The sequence below is a fragment of the Megachile rotundata genome, chromosome 16 (assembly GCF_050947335.1).
Source record: "Megachile rotundata isolate GNS110a chromosome 16, iyMegRotu1, whole genome shotgun sequence".
NCBI lineage: Eukaryota > Metazoa > Arthropoda > Insecta > Hymenoptera > Megachilidae > Megachile > Megachile rotundata.
The window spans coordinates 7,519,441-7,534,025 of record NC_134998.1 but is presented as its reverse complement, the minus strand read 5'-3'; the positions used below and the strand labels follow the sequence as shown (position 1 = coordinate 7,534,025).

The 14,585-nt window shown below is 39.4% G+C and overlaps 2 protein-coding genes across 28 annotated transcripts in view; one reads left to right on the top strand and one right to left on the bottom strand.

The window, feature by feature from the left end:
* Positions 1 to 8,154, top strand: part of dnc (phosphodiesterase dunce) — a 437,944-nt gene extending 429,790 nt beyond the window's left edge. For all 24 annotated transcript variants that reach the window (XM_076540894.1, XM_076540886.1, XM_076540887.1 and 21 more), the window contains 5 exons: positions 1,807 to 2,036; positions 3,751 to 4,014; positions 4,287 to 4,386; positions 4,463 to 5,121; positions 5,424 to 8,154. In XM_076540894.1, coding sequence (XP_076397009.1) covers positions 1,807 to 2,036; positions 3,751 to 4,014; positions 4,287 to 4,386; positions 4,463 to 5,121; positions 5,424 to 5,558 — 1,388 coding nt within the window. In that variant the 3' untranslated portion in view covers positions 5,559 to 8,154. The remainder of the gene's footprint in view (positions 1 to 1,806; positions 2,037 to 3,750; positions 4,015 to 4,286; positions 4,387 to 4,462; positions 5,122 to 5,423) is intronic.
* A 542-nt stretch (positions 8,155 to 8,696) lies between these two features.
* The window catches only part of LOC100884026 (uncharacterized), a 392,036-nt gene continuing 386,147 nt past the window's right edge, over positions 8,697 to 14,585 (bottom strand). For all 4 annotated transcript variants that reach the window (XM_012283875.2, XM_076541524.1, XM_076541525.1 and 1 more), the window contains one exon: positions 8,697 to 14,204. In XM_012283875.2, the coding sequence (XP_012139265.1) occupies positions 14,095 to 14,204 (110 nt within the window). In that variant the 3' untranslated portion in view covers positions 8,697 to 14,094. The remainder of the gene's footprint in view (positions 14,205 to 14,585) is intronic.

The window sequence follows — 14,585 nt, the reverse complement described above, 5'->3', positions numbered from 1 at the left end:
TTTGCGTTACTTATAATTTTGAGATATATGGTTCTTGAGGGAGCAATGTTAGGTCACATTTTAGAACTAGGCATAATGTTCCTTCTCTAAGCTGGCGTCATATGGCTACAAGCTATCATAACTTGCTAAATACCCACAATTAACTATAGCTATCCAAAAATGATCAGAATAGTCACATAACATACCTAGACCTGGTAGCCTCCTTCACCTGCCTACTTCTGGACAACTAAAATGTACTTATCCTTCTAGTTAATCTATTTACACCTCTAGTCACATAATGTCCTCCTCACATATTAGCCTCCTACTTGTACTTATCCTCTCCAATGTCATAAACTGCCATAACTTGTATAATGTTGAACAAATTAATAACTGCTAATAGCTTGCCAAGTGCATCCATAGTCCTCATGATCTAACAGACATCGCTGATCCTACTATGGTAATAACTACGTTAACTCATTCAAAGAGGCATAAAAGTTGATATAATTTGCAAAAGTTTTATTTCTGGACTGTGAGTCACCTAACTATAGTCTAGTCACCGTTGGACGTCCTCATAGTCATCTGATTCCACTTTAGAGTGCAAGATTAACATCTAATTCCACTTACATAAGTTCGAAATGGTCATAACTTGCAAACACTTGTAACTTTGAGTCAACATGATGGAAGTAGATAGTAATTGTGTTCAGATCGTGTGACCTTAGGTATCCTATGTCTCCTATATAGCCTGTCAGGTTTTCTGGGTATCCTACTTGTCCTATTATACTTTCTAGGTGTTCTGTATGTCCTGATATGCGTCCTAGATGTCCTATATACTCTGTTGTGTCCCCTAGATATCATATTGACCTAGTGGACCTGGTGTCCTATCAGGCTATCTAGGTGTCTTACGTGTCCCATGCAACTTATCAGGATTTCTAGGTATCTCATGTGTCCTATTATGCTTTCCAGGTGTTTTGTATGTCCTGGTTTGCTTCCTAGATGTCCTACATGTCCTATTGTGCCTCCTAGATATCTTGTAGACCTAGTGGACCTGGTGTCCTATCAGGCTACCTAGGTGTCTTAGGCGTCCTATGTAACCTGTCAGGATTTCTAGGTATCCTATGTGTCCTATTACACTTTCTAGGTGTCCTATATGTTCTCATATACCTCCTAGATGTCCCATTATTCTAGATATCCTAATATCCTCTCAGGCTACCTAGGTGTCCTATGAGTCCTATGTAGCCTGTCAGACGTTCTAGTTGTCCTATGCGTACTATTATGCTTCCTAGGTGTTCTATATGTCCTACTATACTTTCTAGGTATCCTACATTGTCCTCTTATACCTCTTAATTGTCCTACTCTGCTAAATGTCCTAAAGTCCTACCAGGCTACCTAGGTGTCCTATGTGTCTTATGTAGTCTGTCAGACTTTCTAATTGTCCTATGTGTACTATTATGCTTTCTAGCTGTTCTATATGTCCTACTATACTTTCTTGGTGTACTACATGTCCTCTTATACCTCTTAAATGTCCTACTCTGCTGAATGTCCTAAAGTCCTATCAGGCTACCTAGGTGTCCCATGCGTCCTATGTATCCTATCAGGTTTTCTAGGTATCCTATGCGTCCCATTATGCTTTCTAGCTATCTTATATGTCCTCTTATGCTTTCTAAGCGTCCTACATATCCCCGTATACCTCCTAGATGTCCCACTATCCTAAATGTCATAATGTCCTGTCAGACTACCTAGGTGTCCCATGCGTCCCCTTAGACTACCAACCCATCTTCTGCCCTATCGAATGAATTTACTAACGAATCATTTTCCATTATATTTCAGATAAGCAACAAGAGTTAGACTTGCCCTCCCTGCGAATCGAGGATGCAGTCGCAGCTGCAGGCAGCGCAGATGCAAGGGCAGCGAAGAAGAAGGACCGCGCTCAGCGGGGTCCTGCCGCGATGTCCCACATCAGCGGCGTGAAACGGCCACTGACACACACGAACAGCTTCACCGGGGAGCGTGTGCCACTTCACGGCGTTGAAACGCCGCACGAAGAAGAACTTGGCAAGGTAAGATCCTCTTCTTGTCCATCAGAACGTGTTAGTTCAAAGTTCATTCACGAGATGCCATAATCAATTATGTATTGAACCGATAGTACGTTTTGCTCTAACTAGCACACATGTTACACGTGTGCGTCCTTCAACGGTACGTTTACGTTTCTCGGCCGTTCAATGCTGAATTCTGAGAAGCAGGAAATGGGAATATCGAATGAATTGAACACCTGTGATTGATATGAAAATTTTTACAAACTCGTTATGTTAAATTACCGTAGTTTAATTGCCTGCAATAAATTTCTAGACCGGTGAAATAAATTAATAAACTTGAACAATTAAATAAGACCGAATCGTTTATATTGCGTAAGCGTCGCTGACTGTCGGCGTGAAAGTGAAACTAATTACCAATACTTTCTACCCGTCCGGAAGACCTCGATTAAGATTCAGTGTCTTCAAACGTTTATTTAAATCAACTCTCCCAGTCCTCAGAATTTTTGTTTACGTAAAATAAATTTGAAACTTTCTATAAATATTATAATTTATATAACCACAATTTTATGGATAATTTATTTCAAAAATTATCTAACACTAAAGTTATCTAACAATGCAAAATTTTATAAATGTAAAAATATTAGCTTGAGAAATATCAAATTTCAAAATAGTCGTCACGGCTTCAAATCCCCTGTCAATATGCAGTTAATACGCTATTGTCTAATTATTAATCACGTTCAACACGAGTCGGAGCACGTGTAATCTCCGATCAACGTTCCACGTGAACTAGGACACATGTTTCCTTGTTTATATCCGCATAACACCTGTTCTCTATTTTTATTTCTAACAAATGCGGCAAGAAATATTCGAATCAATGCAAAATCTCTCTTTGTTCCATCAAAAAGCCTTTAGTCACAGAAAGTAATTTTTAATACGCAAAAGATTAACAAGTTTGCCAAAGGTATTTTTTGGCCACCGATGGCACAGGTCGCGTGTTTACACTCGTCCATTTGGGCCGAGGTCAGCTGATAACCCAATTTCTTCGATTTCTTATCATCCACCTTCAGTCGTGAAATTAAACATTGATTCAGCGCTGAAATCTGGGTCGTTTCTAAAAATCCGCGTACGAATTATCAAAAGTTATTTCTCTCAAAGACACGTGTGCAAATCTCTCTGAAAAAGAGAAAGCAACTTTCGCGTAATACGCTGCTTTGTATGCTAATCAGATGCTTCCCGGTTCGAGGAAACTACCTTTTGAGGTCTTAGAATCGTTTTGCAACCCACACGCTCTGATTCAGACTACGCGAAACGAATCCTTATTTGGCGCGTGGCTTAGCGAAACTAGGCTAAGTTTCTGCAACTTTGCTTCATAAATTTTACTGTCAAAAAATTCAGTTACTTATGGCAGCCATTTTTAGGATAAAATATGTGAAACACCTTGCAAGTCCACAATTAACTAACACGTTCTGCTATCACTCTTCGATCGTTCGACACGTTTGCTGTCACATGAAACGTGACCCCTGACAATTATTTAATCCCCATTGGTTCACCAATAGACGGTAATTAAATTGATAGTTACGAAAAACCATGCGGGTCTCAGTGGTCCCGTATCGAAACCTAGTCCAGTGCAGGGTGACCCATAAAGCCCACCAGAAATGTTCTCTCAGCAAACGTGATCATAAACTTAAATTGCTAGTGTTAATGTAACTGATGGTCTAATTTTTTGTTTACATTTCAGCTTCTGTCCGACATCGACAAGTGGGGCATCGACATCTTCAGGATAGGCGAGCTCAGCAACAACAGGCCGCTGACCTGCGTCGCCTACACAGCCTTCCAGACCCGAGATCTACTTAAATCGTTGGCCATACCGCCCAAGACCTTCGTGACCTTTATGATGACCCTCGAGGATCACTACGTCAAGGACAATCCCTTCCACAATAGTCTGCACGCGGCCGATGTGACCCAATCCACCCACACTCTGCTCAACACGCCCGCACTCGAGGTTAATATTGTATTCAAATCTCGTTTCTGTTTAGCGTTTCGTGAAACTACGCGTTACTCTCTCGTTTTTCTAGGTAATGTAGCCAATTAGAACTCCCGAGCCGCGAAATCGATGTTTGATCACCTATTTAGTACCCATTCCTCTCCAGAATCCCGCTAATTGCTGCTCCCTGGCCTCCAATTGACTTTTAATTAACGAGAAATTTGCGTTGACGACGCTAATTGGTTGTTGGAGATGAATACTAATGAGACTTTATGGCTTTTTTGTTGTAGTCCGTGTTCACGCCTTTGGAAATCACCGCGGCTCTGTTCGCTGCTACCATTCACGACGTGGACCATCCTGGACTCACCAACCAGTTCCTCATCAACTCAAGTAAGCATCCATACAAATTGCTCACCTGAACAATTCAATTTAGGATCATTATGCTAATGACCTTTGTCTATTTCAGGCTCCGAGCTCGCCCTGATGTACAATGACGAGTCCGTTCTGGAGAACCACCACCTGGCGGTAGCCTTCAAGCTCCTCCAGAACGAGGGCTGCGACATTTTCGTGAACATGACGAAGAAGCAGCGTCAGACCCTCCGCAAGATGGTCATCGACATGGTCCTGTCCACGGACATGTCCAAACACATGTCCCTCCTCGCAGACCTGAAGACCATGGTGGAAACCAAGAAAGTAGCTGGCTCCGGTGTCCTCCTGTTAGACAATTACACCGACCGTATCCAGGTTCTGGAGAACCTGGTGCACTGCGCCGACCTGTCCAACCCCACCAAACCGTTACCACTTTACCGACGATGGGTCAGTCTGCTGATGGAAGAGTTCTTCCTCCAAGGAGACCGCGAGCGCGAACAGAACATGGACATCAGTCCGATGTGCGACAGGCACAGTGCCACGATCGAGAAGTCGCAGGTCGGCTTCATCGATTACATTGTCCATCCTCTTTGGGAGACCTGGGCGGACCTGGTGCACCCGGACGCCCAGGAGATTCTGGACACGCTCGAGGAGAACAGAGACTGGTACCAATCCATGATTCCTCCATCGCCGCCGTCCGATGACCAACAGCAGCAGCAGGGAAACGAGCAGCAGTCTGACAGGATACACTTCCAGGTGAGGACTATGTTCTCTTAGTAGCGCCTCATCATAGGAATACTAGTTAGCACTTGAATTGAACTCTTTGAATGACTAAGGGTGATTATGATCATGGAGCTGACTGTACTTGATCAACAGTGCCCTTCATTTTGGGACTCTTTCTATGTTACTCACATGATGCTAGGTTACATCTAGTCTTCTTTAATTGTCGTTTGTTGTACTCACTCAAGTCTGTACATAAATCTATGTTGAGCTAGCTATCGCTTCAGTTTGTGAAGGATTTGAAGGATGTCAGTTTAAAGGATGCGTTGATATTTCAGGTGACACTGGAGGAAGGCGACGAGACAGGTGAAGCGACAGAGACCGGAGAATCGGGAGCAGGGAAGTTAACAACGCTATCTAGCGAAGAAGGGGGCGGTGAGACGGAGGAGAACGCCGCGGAGGCTGGAATGTGACGGAGGCTCGCGGGTATTTGCAGGAAGCTCCAAGAGAAGGTGCAGCAGACCTGGTGGCGCGTGCGTCAGTGACATTTAGCTCGCTGCCGCCGGCTGGGTCTATTTGTGTCGACCTATTGACCTTTGGCCAAGCTCCACTCCCTGGGACGGTGGAAGAAACCTCGTCGTCGGACGAGAGGACAAGAAGACAGAAATGGGAATGTCTAGTCGCTGTTCAGAGACCTGGACCGACGAGAAGGGTCATTTGCTGACGCGTGAACGAGAGGATGAGTGTTTGACGAACGATCAGGAGCGTATCGCGAAGAGGACACTCGTTTGACGCGGTCGTTTGCTCCGAGGCTGACGCGGGTCTCAGCGACGAGCAACGATCCTAGATCGCTGCGTCTCGGCTGGTTCGAGGCGCATCGAGAGCGTCCGGCGTGAATCCTCGATTACAAAATGGAGACTGGAGTATCGTCGTCGTTATCATCGTCGATTTTTCCCTACCCTGACGTCGTTCGATCGGCCTCGACCGTTTTTGGTGTGTCTAGCTCGAAGGAGGACACGAATCTCTTCACCAAGTACCTGTACGCAACAAGCAGACCGGTTAGCGAAGGATCATCGATGGGTCCTCGCTACCCAAACGATTCGAGGACGCAGGAAATCTCATCTCGCCAATGATAGGATCCTTTCTAACATATCAATTACATGGTACAAGCGGCTGATGCCGCGATTCGGAGGATCTTCTGCGCAGCCACCTGACCCCCGGGTCCCTCTAGTCTTGGGATGACGGACGTGTCTCCTCGTGATCACGCCGTCAGACGCCGAAAAAGTGAGAAAAAGCTGATCGGAGATGAAAGAAGGGGGTCAGAGGCTGGAACGTGAACAGAAGACTGTAGAGGACACTAGTTATCGCGCTTTCCACGTTCATCCTTGGTTCTCCGACGATCATCTCCACGGCTACCCAATCGTCTAGGACTAAGTCTATCCTTAAACGTAGGATCTTCGTCATGATTATAAGCGCGTACATCGCATGGAGAGAGAAGAAAGCGAAGATGGCGCCACACGACGTAGGTTAATTTTAATATGGAAGTTGAAGGCTGGCCTTTTACCTTGCGTTTGTATTAAAATTAATCGGTGGGACTTTCTTCTCGCGTTCATGCATACACGTACACACACATACACACACGTACACAGACTTAGACGCACACGAGGCGATCGTTTTTAACCAAAGAGTATTGTTATAGTCACTCGATCATAAACGGCAAGATACGAACTTGTTTGTTCTTCATCCAAGATTTCGAATAAAAAAAAAACGATGAAAACCGCGTCATCATCATCGCGCGTTCTGGCTTCTAGCGATGGTAGATACTTAGGGGATCGAGGGGAATTTTAATTAGTTAGAAACCTTGCAGCTCGATGTGTTGACAAGAAAATGTTTAAAAACGTAAAAAAAAGTATCGAGACATAAAAAAAAAATGAAAATAAACGAAGTACTCTCTCGCTTGGATGTCTGTGAATCGCTCAAACTCGCGGATCGAGCCTCGACAGTCGCGGTATACAGGTCGAGAATCGATTCGTCGCACTCTTTCTCGAGAAATTGGCATTCTAACGATTCCTTGCGTTTTCGTTTTCGATTTTTTTTTTTGTAAGTGACATTCGACCAAAACGTTGGTACAAGATACGACGACGATTTTTATTCGATTCGATCGACAATTGACGCGATTTTCTAAGCAAAATTGATCAACGACATAAGACTGGAACGAGTATTCGAAAGGCGTTTTAAATAGTCCGCTCGAGAAAGAGGCGAACACGTATCTGTGTCCGTAGGCAGTATGAAACTAGTGAGTGTTTTTTTGGTGCTGGTCACCAAGCTTAGATACGATTAAGAGTAATTTTACGTAAGGCTAACGAAGTACACGACTAGATATTAAGCTGAGGAATTAACTTAAATGAAAAACGAAACTTCTTTAGGCCGTAAGCGAAAACCGAGGTTAATTAATGATAATTAATCGTTTTAACCGTGAAACAAGAGTACGGAACGACTCGCTCGATTTCTTCAAACCGAATCAACTGGATCCTGAACTTTTTTTTTCAATTGTTCAAAGAATTCGTCGATCAATCGATCGGCAATGAAAACTTCAAACAAAAATCTCGAGCGAGGACGAACCGATCGAACGACGAAAGAACGTTTCTCCCTTTTTTAGTATTCTTATTTCTCCCGTTTTTTTTGTATTGAATAATTTTCACGGTTTTACTCGTTTCATCGTACCTTCATCATTAGCTTCCTACTTCGTGACTAACGACGCTTTAGAGATGATGTTTTTACGTGTACAATGACGATTTCGATGATGATTTCACGTGACGTGTGATTTGTTTGTTATTTAATCGTGATAATGGTGATGACGATGACGTATACCATGAAAATGATCACGACGATAGTACGCTGATGATCGCGAAAGTCAGATGTAAAGGAGATGAAACAAAAGAAAATGAAAAAAAAAAACAAATTGAAATACAAACGTGTTTGATTGCTGGACAGTTAAATGAACATGTATTAATATCGTGTAACCCTCGTACGAGATATATGTGTAATAAAACATATTTATTGTCGGAACTTATTGTTTCATTTTTTCACCTGTTCTCTTTCTTACAGATCCAATATACTGTCTTCTATTTTATAATCAATTTATTAACTCAATAACTAATTTTATCGAAATTCATTCTGAATTTTATTTTAAAGTTCTGGGATGAAGGTTTTATTACAGAATGAATGATAAATGATTTTTTTTTTAAATAAAATTGAAAACGGTTGAATGATGATTGCTTTAATCATTGATCATTTGTTCAGAAATGCAGAAATCTTCTTAACAGACGGTTTTGATAATAGAACTCTTCTTGACCGACGACTGTGGTAACAGAACTCTTCTTTATCGAAGGCTGTTGTAGCAGAACTCTTCTTTATAGAAGTCTGTTATAACAGAAATCTACTTTATCAACGGCTGTGATGACAGACCTCTTCTTTACCGACAGCTGTGATAAAAAGAACTCTTCTTGACCAACAGCTGATCACAAGAATTAAACAAATTTGAATGCACAGAAAATTTGTAAAGTTTGAAATTTCAAAATTGCAGGGAAGGTACAAAATGAAACGACCACTCCCGTTTAATTATTTGTAAATATATTATTAAGTTAACATCTATAATATAGTAATGAAAAACCATTTACATTAATAAGTATCATAATAGTTCATGTGTGTGTACGTGTGTACGTGTGTGTGTGTCCCTTTCACTCTTTCACCAGCAAAACACTCAGTTCATAAAGAAGATCCAAAGCACGAATTCGAGTTTGCAACACAGAAATCGATCTTCTGTATTTTTCACGATCGAATACACCAAGGGGTGACTTTCACCCCGTACAGGAGCCGGCGAGTGAGATAAAGCTGATATATCCTTTCTCAATCATTCTCGTTTTAGTTTGGTAAAAAATGTATCAGGCGTCCTTTACACGTGATCTTAATCTAGCGTGATTAGTGCGGGTATATCGAGTGGCAACCATCGATCGACATCTCGTTTGTCTCGAATTAAATTTAATTTCTTCAATGTCACTCTTTCATTTCCAATGATTTTTACAATATTTTCAATTTTAAATTAATGACATTTGAAATTTAATTCGGGAATTCGAAAATCATTTATCTGATTTTGCGAGATGTTATAAGACCGAGGGCTGCGCGGTTTAATTTACAAAATCGAAATTATGTTAATTACTAAGACTAGAGACGGTAATAGTCGTTGTGTTTCGTTTTACAAGCAGTGACGTGTGCGCGACGAATTAAAAGAACATTCTAAAATATTAACTTGAAACACTAGTTTGAAAATGTTTCATCTATTTTTTGATCGAGCTATCTTCGACAATATTGCGTCGGCAAATTTCGATCTCGTTTCTAATTAATATCGTATCTATCATTGTTTATATTCAGAATGTTAGTTTAAGCGCTTAAGCTTCGATCAATATTGCATATCAAATCCGAGCATATTAAATGAAACCGGTACGCAAACTTGATTTATTCATCGCGCACCATCGTGAATACCTGTCTTTCGAATTTTCAGTACGATTATAAACATTATTTTACATCGTCGAATACTCTTTCGTTATTTCATCGAACTGTGCAAAGAAACACAAAGTGAATTTATTTTACAGCAAATTTTCTACAAGCTCCTTAAAACATTTTCTCAAATTACATTTTTTCAATGTACAGAATGAATTCTGCAGTTAACGAATAAAAAAACACCAGAAACTCGATGAAACACGTACATACCCAGATTACAATTTTGCAATACGTCGACCATCGTTCGTTAAATTCACAACAATAAAAACATAGTATATATATTCTCCCATATTTATAATATAATTTATATTTAAATATTTTTTTGCATATAACTATTTAACCCTCGATATAAATACCCTGAAATCTACACTCTCGCAGTTCTATATAAAACCAAATTCTCGTCTCTCTCTCTCTTCATACATACTTCATTCTTTTTACAGGAAAAATTTTGCGACCAATCGCGGAACCATTTTCTTATCCTCCATCTTGCTCGCATCTTTCCTTTCATTCTACACGAATATCGTTAAGTCTACTATTTACAGATAGGTGGAGCTTCCCAGTTTTTCTTCCTTCTAAAAATTGGGAGATCGGAACATCTTTTGTCTGGCAAGATATGACAGCCATTTTGGGAAGCTGCGTTGGAGGGACAATCTTTAATTTCAACTTTTTGTTGTGGAAATTATTTCAGTTTAAAATGAGTATTCTTAAGTCCTTGACTCGTTCAGAATTGTTCAAATATTTTGAATCATTCTTCAAAGAAAAAAAATAGTTGAGATAAAAATTTGTCCTGTGCCACCACTCTCAGACAGTTCCCTTTTCTTTCTATCTAATAGTGTACAAGCTTATACCCAACATCGAATTGTCCTCGTGTATTCGTTCATATATGTATATATTTATATATTTATATTCCATATTTATAATATGTATACCCAACTATCCAAGTATGTATAGTAAATCGACTAGCTATGTGATCAAGTACTATCCCCTTTCTTCGTTAGTCAAAACGAGTGAAAAATATCTTTGCATTTAACAATTTTCACGGACTGTTTGAACGATATGTCGGATTTTCAACTCCATAAATTGAAAGCTCTCGAATTAAATATCCGATGGTCGATTGAGAAATTTGGCGCTCAGAGAATTCGCAGCAGAAAATACAGCCCTGTATAACAGATTCCGCTATTGGATCAAACATAATCTAAATCTAACTCAAACCAAACGTAAAACTAACCGAACTTGTTGATAGTTCCAGGTGGGACGGAAACGAACAGAGGCGGAAGAGGATAACTGAAACGGCTATACAGCTTGTATTTCTAAGCGGATGACCGAACCGACTAGGCGGAATACTTGTGTATTATCGGAGCAAGCAATGTCTTCAAGATTGGCTTGTCTTTGCTTTCAATTGGAACTTTAATTAAATAAGACTATTTATTTGTGAACTTGAACGATTTTCAAATTGGGGTTATAATTTGGAAGGTTAGAAATATGATACATATGTGATATTAATATTATTTTTGCAATTGTGTCCATGTTCTGTCAAGGAAGTAATATTCTTATTATAACTGTTGATGTGAATCTTTAAATTAACTGGCATCAGCAGGAAATGTAATACAAATTTAATATTAATATTATTTATGCAATTTAGGTATACATGTTTTATGAAAGAAGTAATGGTCTTGTAATGATTGCATGTTGGAGTGAATTTTTAAATTAATATGTTGTCATTGGCAAGAAATATAATATATGTATATGTAATAGTAGTGTTATTTATGCAGTTTACATGTCCAGGTTCTATCAAAGAAGTAATGTTCTTATAATAATTGCATGTTGATGTGAAACCAATTTTTAAATCAATCTATCAGTATCGACAAGAAATATACAAATGTAACATTAATATTATTTATGCATTTTAGAAGTCCATGTTCTATCAAAGAAATAATGTTTTCATAATAATTGCATGTTGATATGAAACCAATTTTTAAATCAATCTATCAGTATCGACAAGAAATATACAAATGTAACATTAATATTATTTATGCATTTTAGAAGTCCATGTTCTATCAAAGAAATAATGTTATGATAACTGCATGTTGATTTGAAATCTACTTTCAAATTGTCCACTTGCATCGCTTAGAAATATAATACAATATTAATACTGTTTATGTACTTTGGACATCCATGTTCTATTAAATAATTTTCTAATAACTGCATGTTAATATGAAACCAATTTTCAAATCAATTAACATCAGCAAGTAATATAATACAAATTTAATATTAATATTATTCATGCAATTTAGACATCCATGTTCTATCAAGGAAATAATATTCTTATAATAAATGAATGTTGATGTGAAACCAATTTTTAAATCAATCTATTGGCATCGCAAGAAATATACAAATATAATATGAATATTATTTATGCAATTTAGAAGTCCATGTCCATCAAAGAATTAATGCTATAATAATTGCATGTTGATTTGAAGTCTACTTTCAAATTGTTCATTTGCATCGCCAAGAAATAAAATACAATATTAATATTGTTTACATAATTTAGTCATCCATGTTCTAATAACTACATGTTGATTTAAAACCAACATTCAAATTGTCTATTTGCATCAGCCAAAAATATAACACAATATTATTTATATCCATGTACTCTTAAAGAAATAATTCTGAAACAAGGTGACACAAGATGCAACAAGGTAACCTTGACCAGTTCATTCACAAAGCCACAAAAATAAAAGAGATCATAATGAGCTCGCCTGGTGAATTTCAATTCAGGAGTCGACCGGAAAGGAGGGATTCCAGAGATCGTGTCGTTCTGATTTAATCACGGAATCCTCTTTCTCGTCCTTAAAAAACCTTTTAACACCTTACCCCCAAACTTTGTCATCTTTAACTGAAAATTTGTTCAATAGGTTCATACTCAAAATGGCGTTACTTCTTGTGCGAATAGAGTGCCTAACCTCCTCTGAGGTTAACCTCATTTTTGTTGTTGTGCAAATGTTGCAAAGTATCACATGTTCTATCTTTAATAAATTATCTCTTTAATGTGAGAGTTTGTAAGATCTTTAATGTAACTTAGTAATGTAATGTAGCTTTAAGGTAACCATGTTCCTAACCTCCAAATTAGTGTACCAAAAGAGGTGCACAAAATGAGATAAAGTGTTAATTAACAGCCCTTACTATCTAACGCCAAGATCTCGCAGGATCTGGTCAAAATGGCGGCGCAAGTAAAATGAAACGAAAGAAGACATAGAAGAAGGGAGAAGTCCATTTACACGCTCGTTCCAACACGCACAATGATAGTTATAATAATAATAATAATCGTTTTCAGCTGTTGGTACTCGTGGCGCAGCAACACTAACCTCTCGTTCTTTTTCCCACTTTTTTTTATACACACACACGGGCATCAAGTTACATGCACGTAAAGATTCTCGTGTTTTTCTTCGGCCACGCGATCGTGCCGCGGAACTTTAATTAAAACGTGTATAATTACAGTCGAAACAGTATTCCCTGGCTGGCAAGTAAATACACGTTTCGTTCGACCTGGAAAACAGCCCTGCGAATGTGGCGGACGTCGAGCACCCTAAACAAGTACTATAAAGTTTCTCTTCTCTATTCCCTTTTATCTTCCTTCTTTTCTGGGTTTCATTTACTTTTGCACGTCCTCTATCTTGATTCCTTTCTCTCCCGCTCACTCATTCACTGGGATACAGTCATCGTTCGACGCACACGGTATTGGCCCCAGCACCCTTTTTTTTTGTTTTTCTTCCCCTTCCTGTTTCCTTGCGGCGAAGGAAAATTCGCCTTCTTAAATAACCGTTTCATCGCTGTAATTAGACTGGGATTCAAGATTACGAAATATGAGAAACAAAGTGAAATTATATGAAACAATCTGTACGAGCTTCCACAGTCTAATTGCGAATTTTTATCGTATGTAACCTTCTCATCGAAACGGTCGAGTCGATGGTACAGCAGAGACAGGAAACTTATTTCGTCGATATATCATTCTCGAAGGAGAGTACATTTCAAAAACCTATCTACAGTGACCCAGCACCTCAGGTCCCAGGCACCCAGAGAAGAATGTGGGACCCACATCGATCTTCCATTTTCTGGAAAGCTACACGAATTTCTAGCTTATGTACAGCTGATCGTTCAGGTGTCCGCCATATTCGCAGTGTCGCGTCACGTGATTCTGTGCACAATTTGCAGCCATTATCACTTATCCTCTAAGCTTGATTATTAGGTTACTTTCTCCCTCGGTACTCTCCGTTAAATTGTTCTGTTTAATATATATATAATTTTTTTCTTGTATTTATATTTATATATATATATATATTTTCGTTTTTTTTATTTATATAGAGATTTGTTGTAGTTGCTGTGCTCGTCGTTCTGTGTAGCTGTCTACACGGCCGTTTCTGTTTGGCCCGTTCCCTGCACTCAATGGTATCACCTCGCGATATATCTGCTGAAGATGATGCCGAGAACCAACAGAACGTACACAGATGCCGAGATCCGGAAGGTCCACGAGGTGGCCGTCGAGATGTCGCCACATTGCGCTGCAATAGGGAACACGTGTTATTGACTGCTGTAGAACTGGGGAAAATGACCGACACGATTGGGGAGGAATTTAAATGGGTTGAGTGCGAGGTGGTGAAAAGTTTGAGAGTTTGAGGAGCTGCGGTGGTGCAAATTTGGGAGACAGAGATTTGAAGGTTTGGAGATTTGGAATATGAGGATTTGGATTTAGGGAATTGAGTTGGAGGTTTAGGGATTTTTATGTGAGGAAATTTTTATGGGATATTAAATGTATTTGGAGATTTGGAGAACTGGGGTTTAGGAGATTTTGGGATTTTGAGATTCGGGGTTTTTGAGACTAGGGGATTTGGGGATTTGAAGATTTAGAGATTTGGAGAGATTTGTCTTTCCAAATCTCTAAG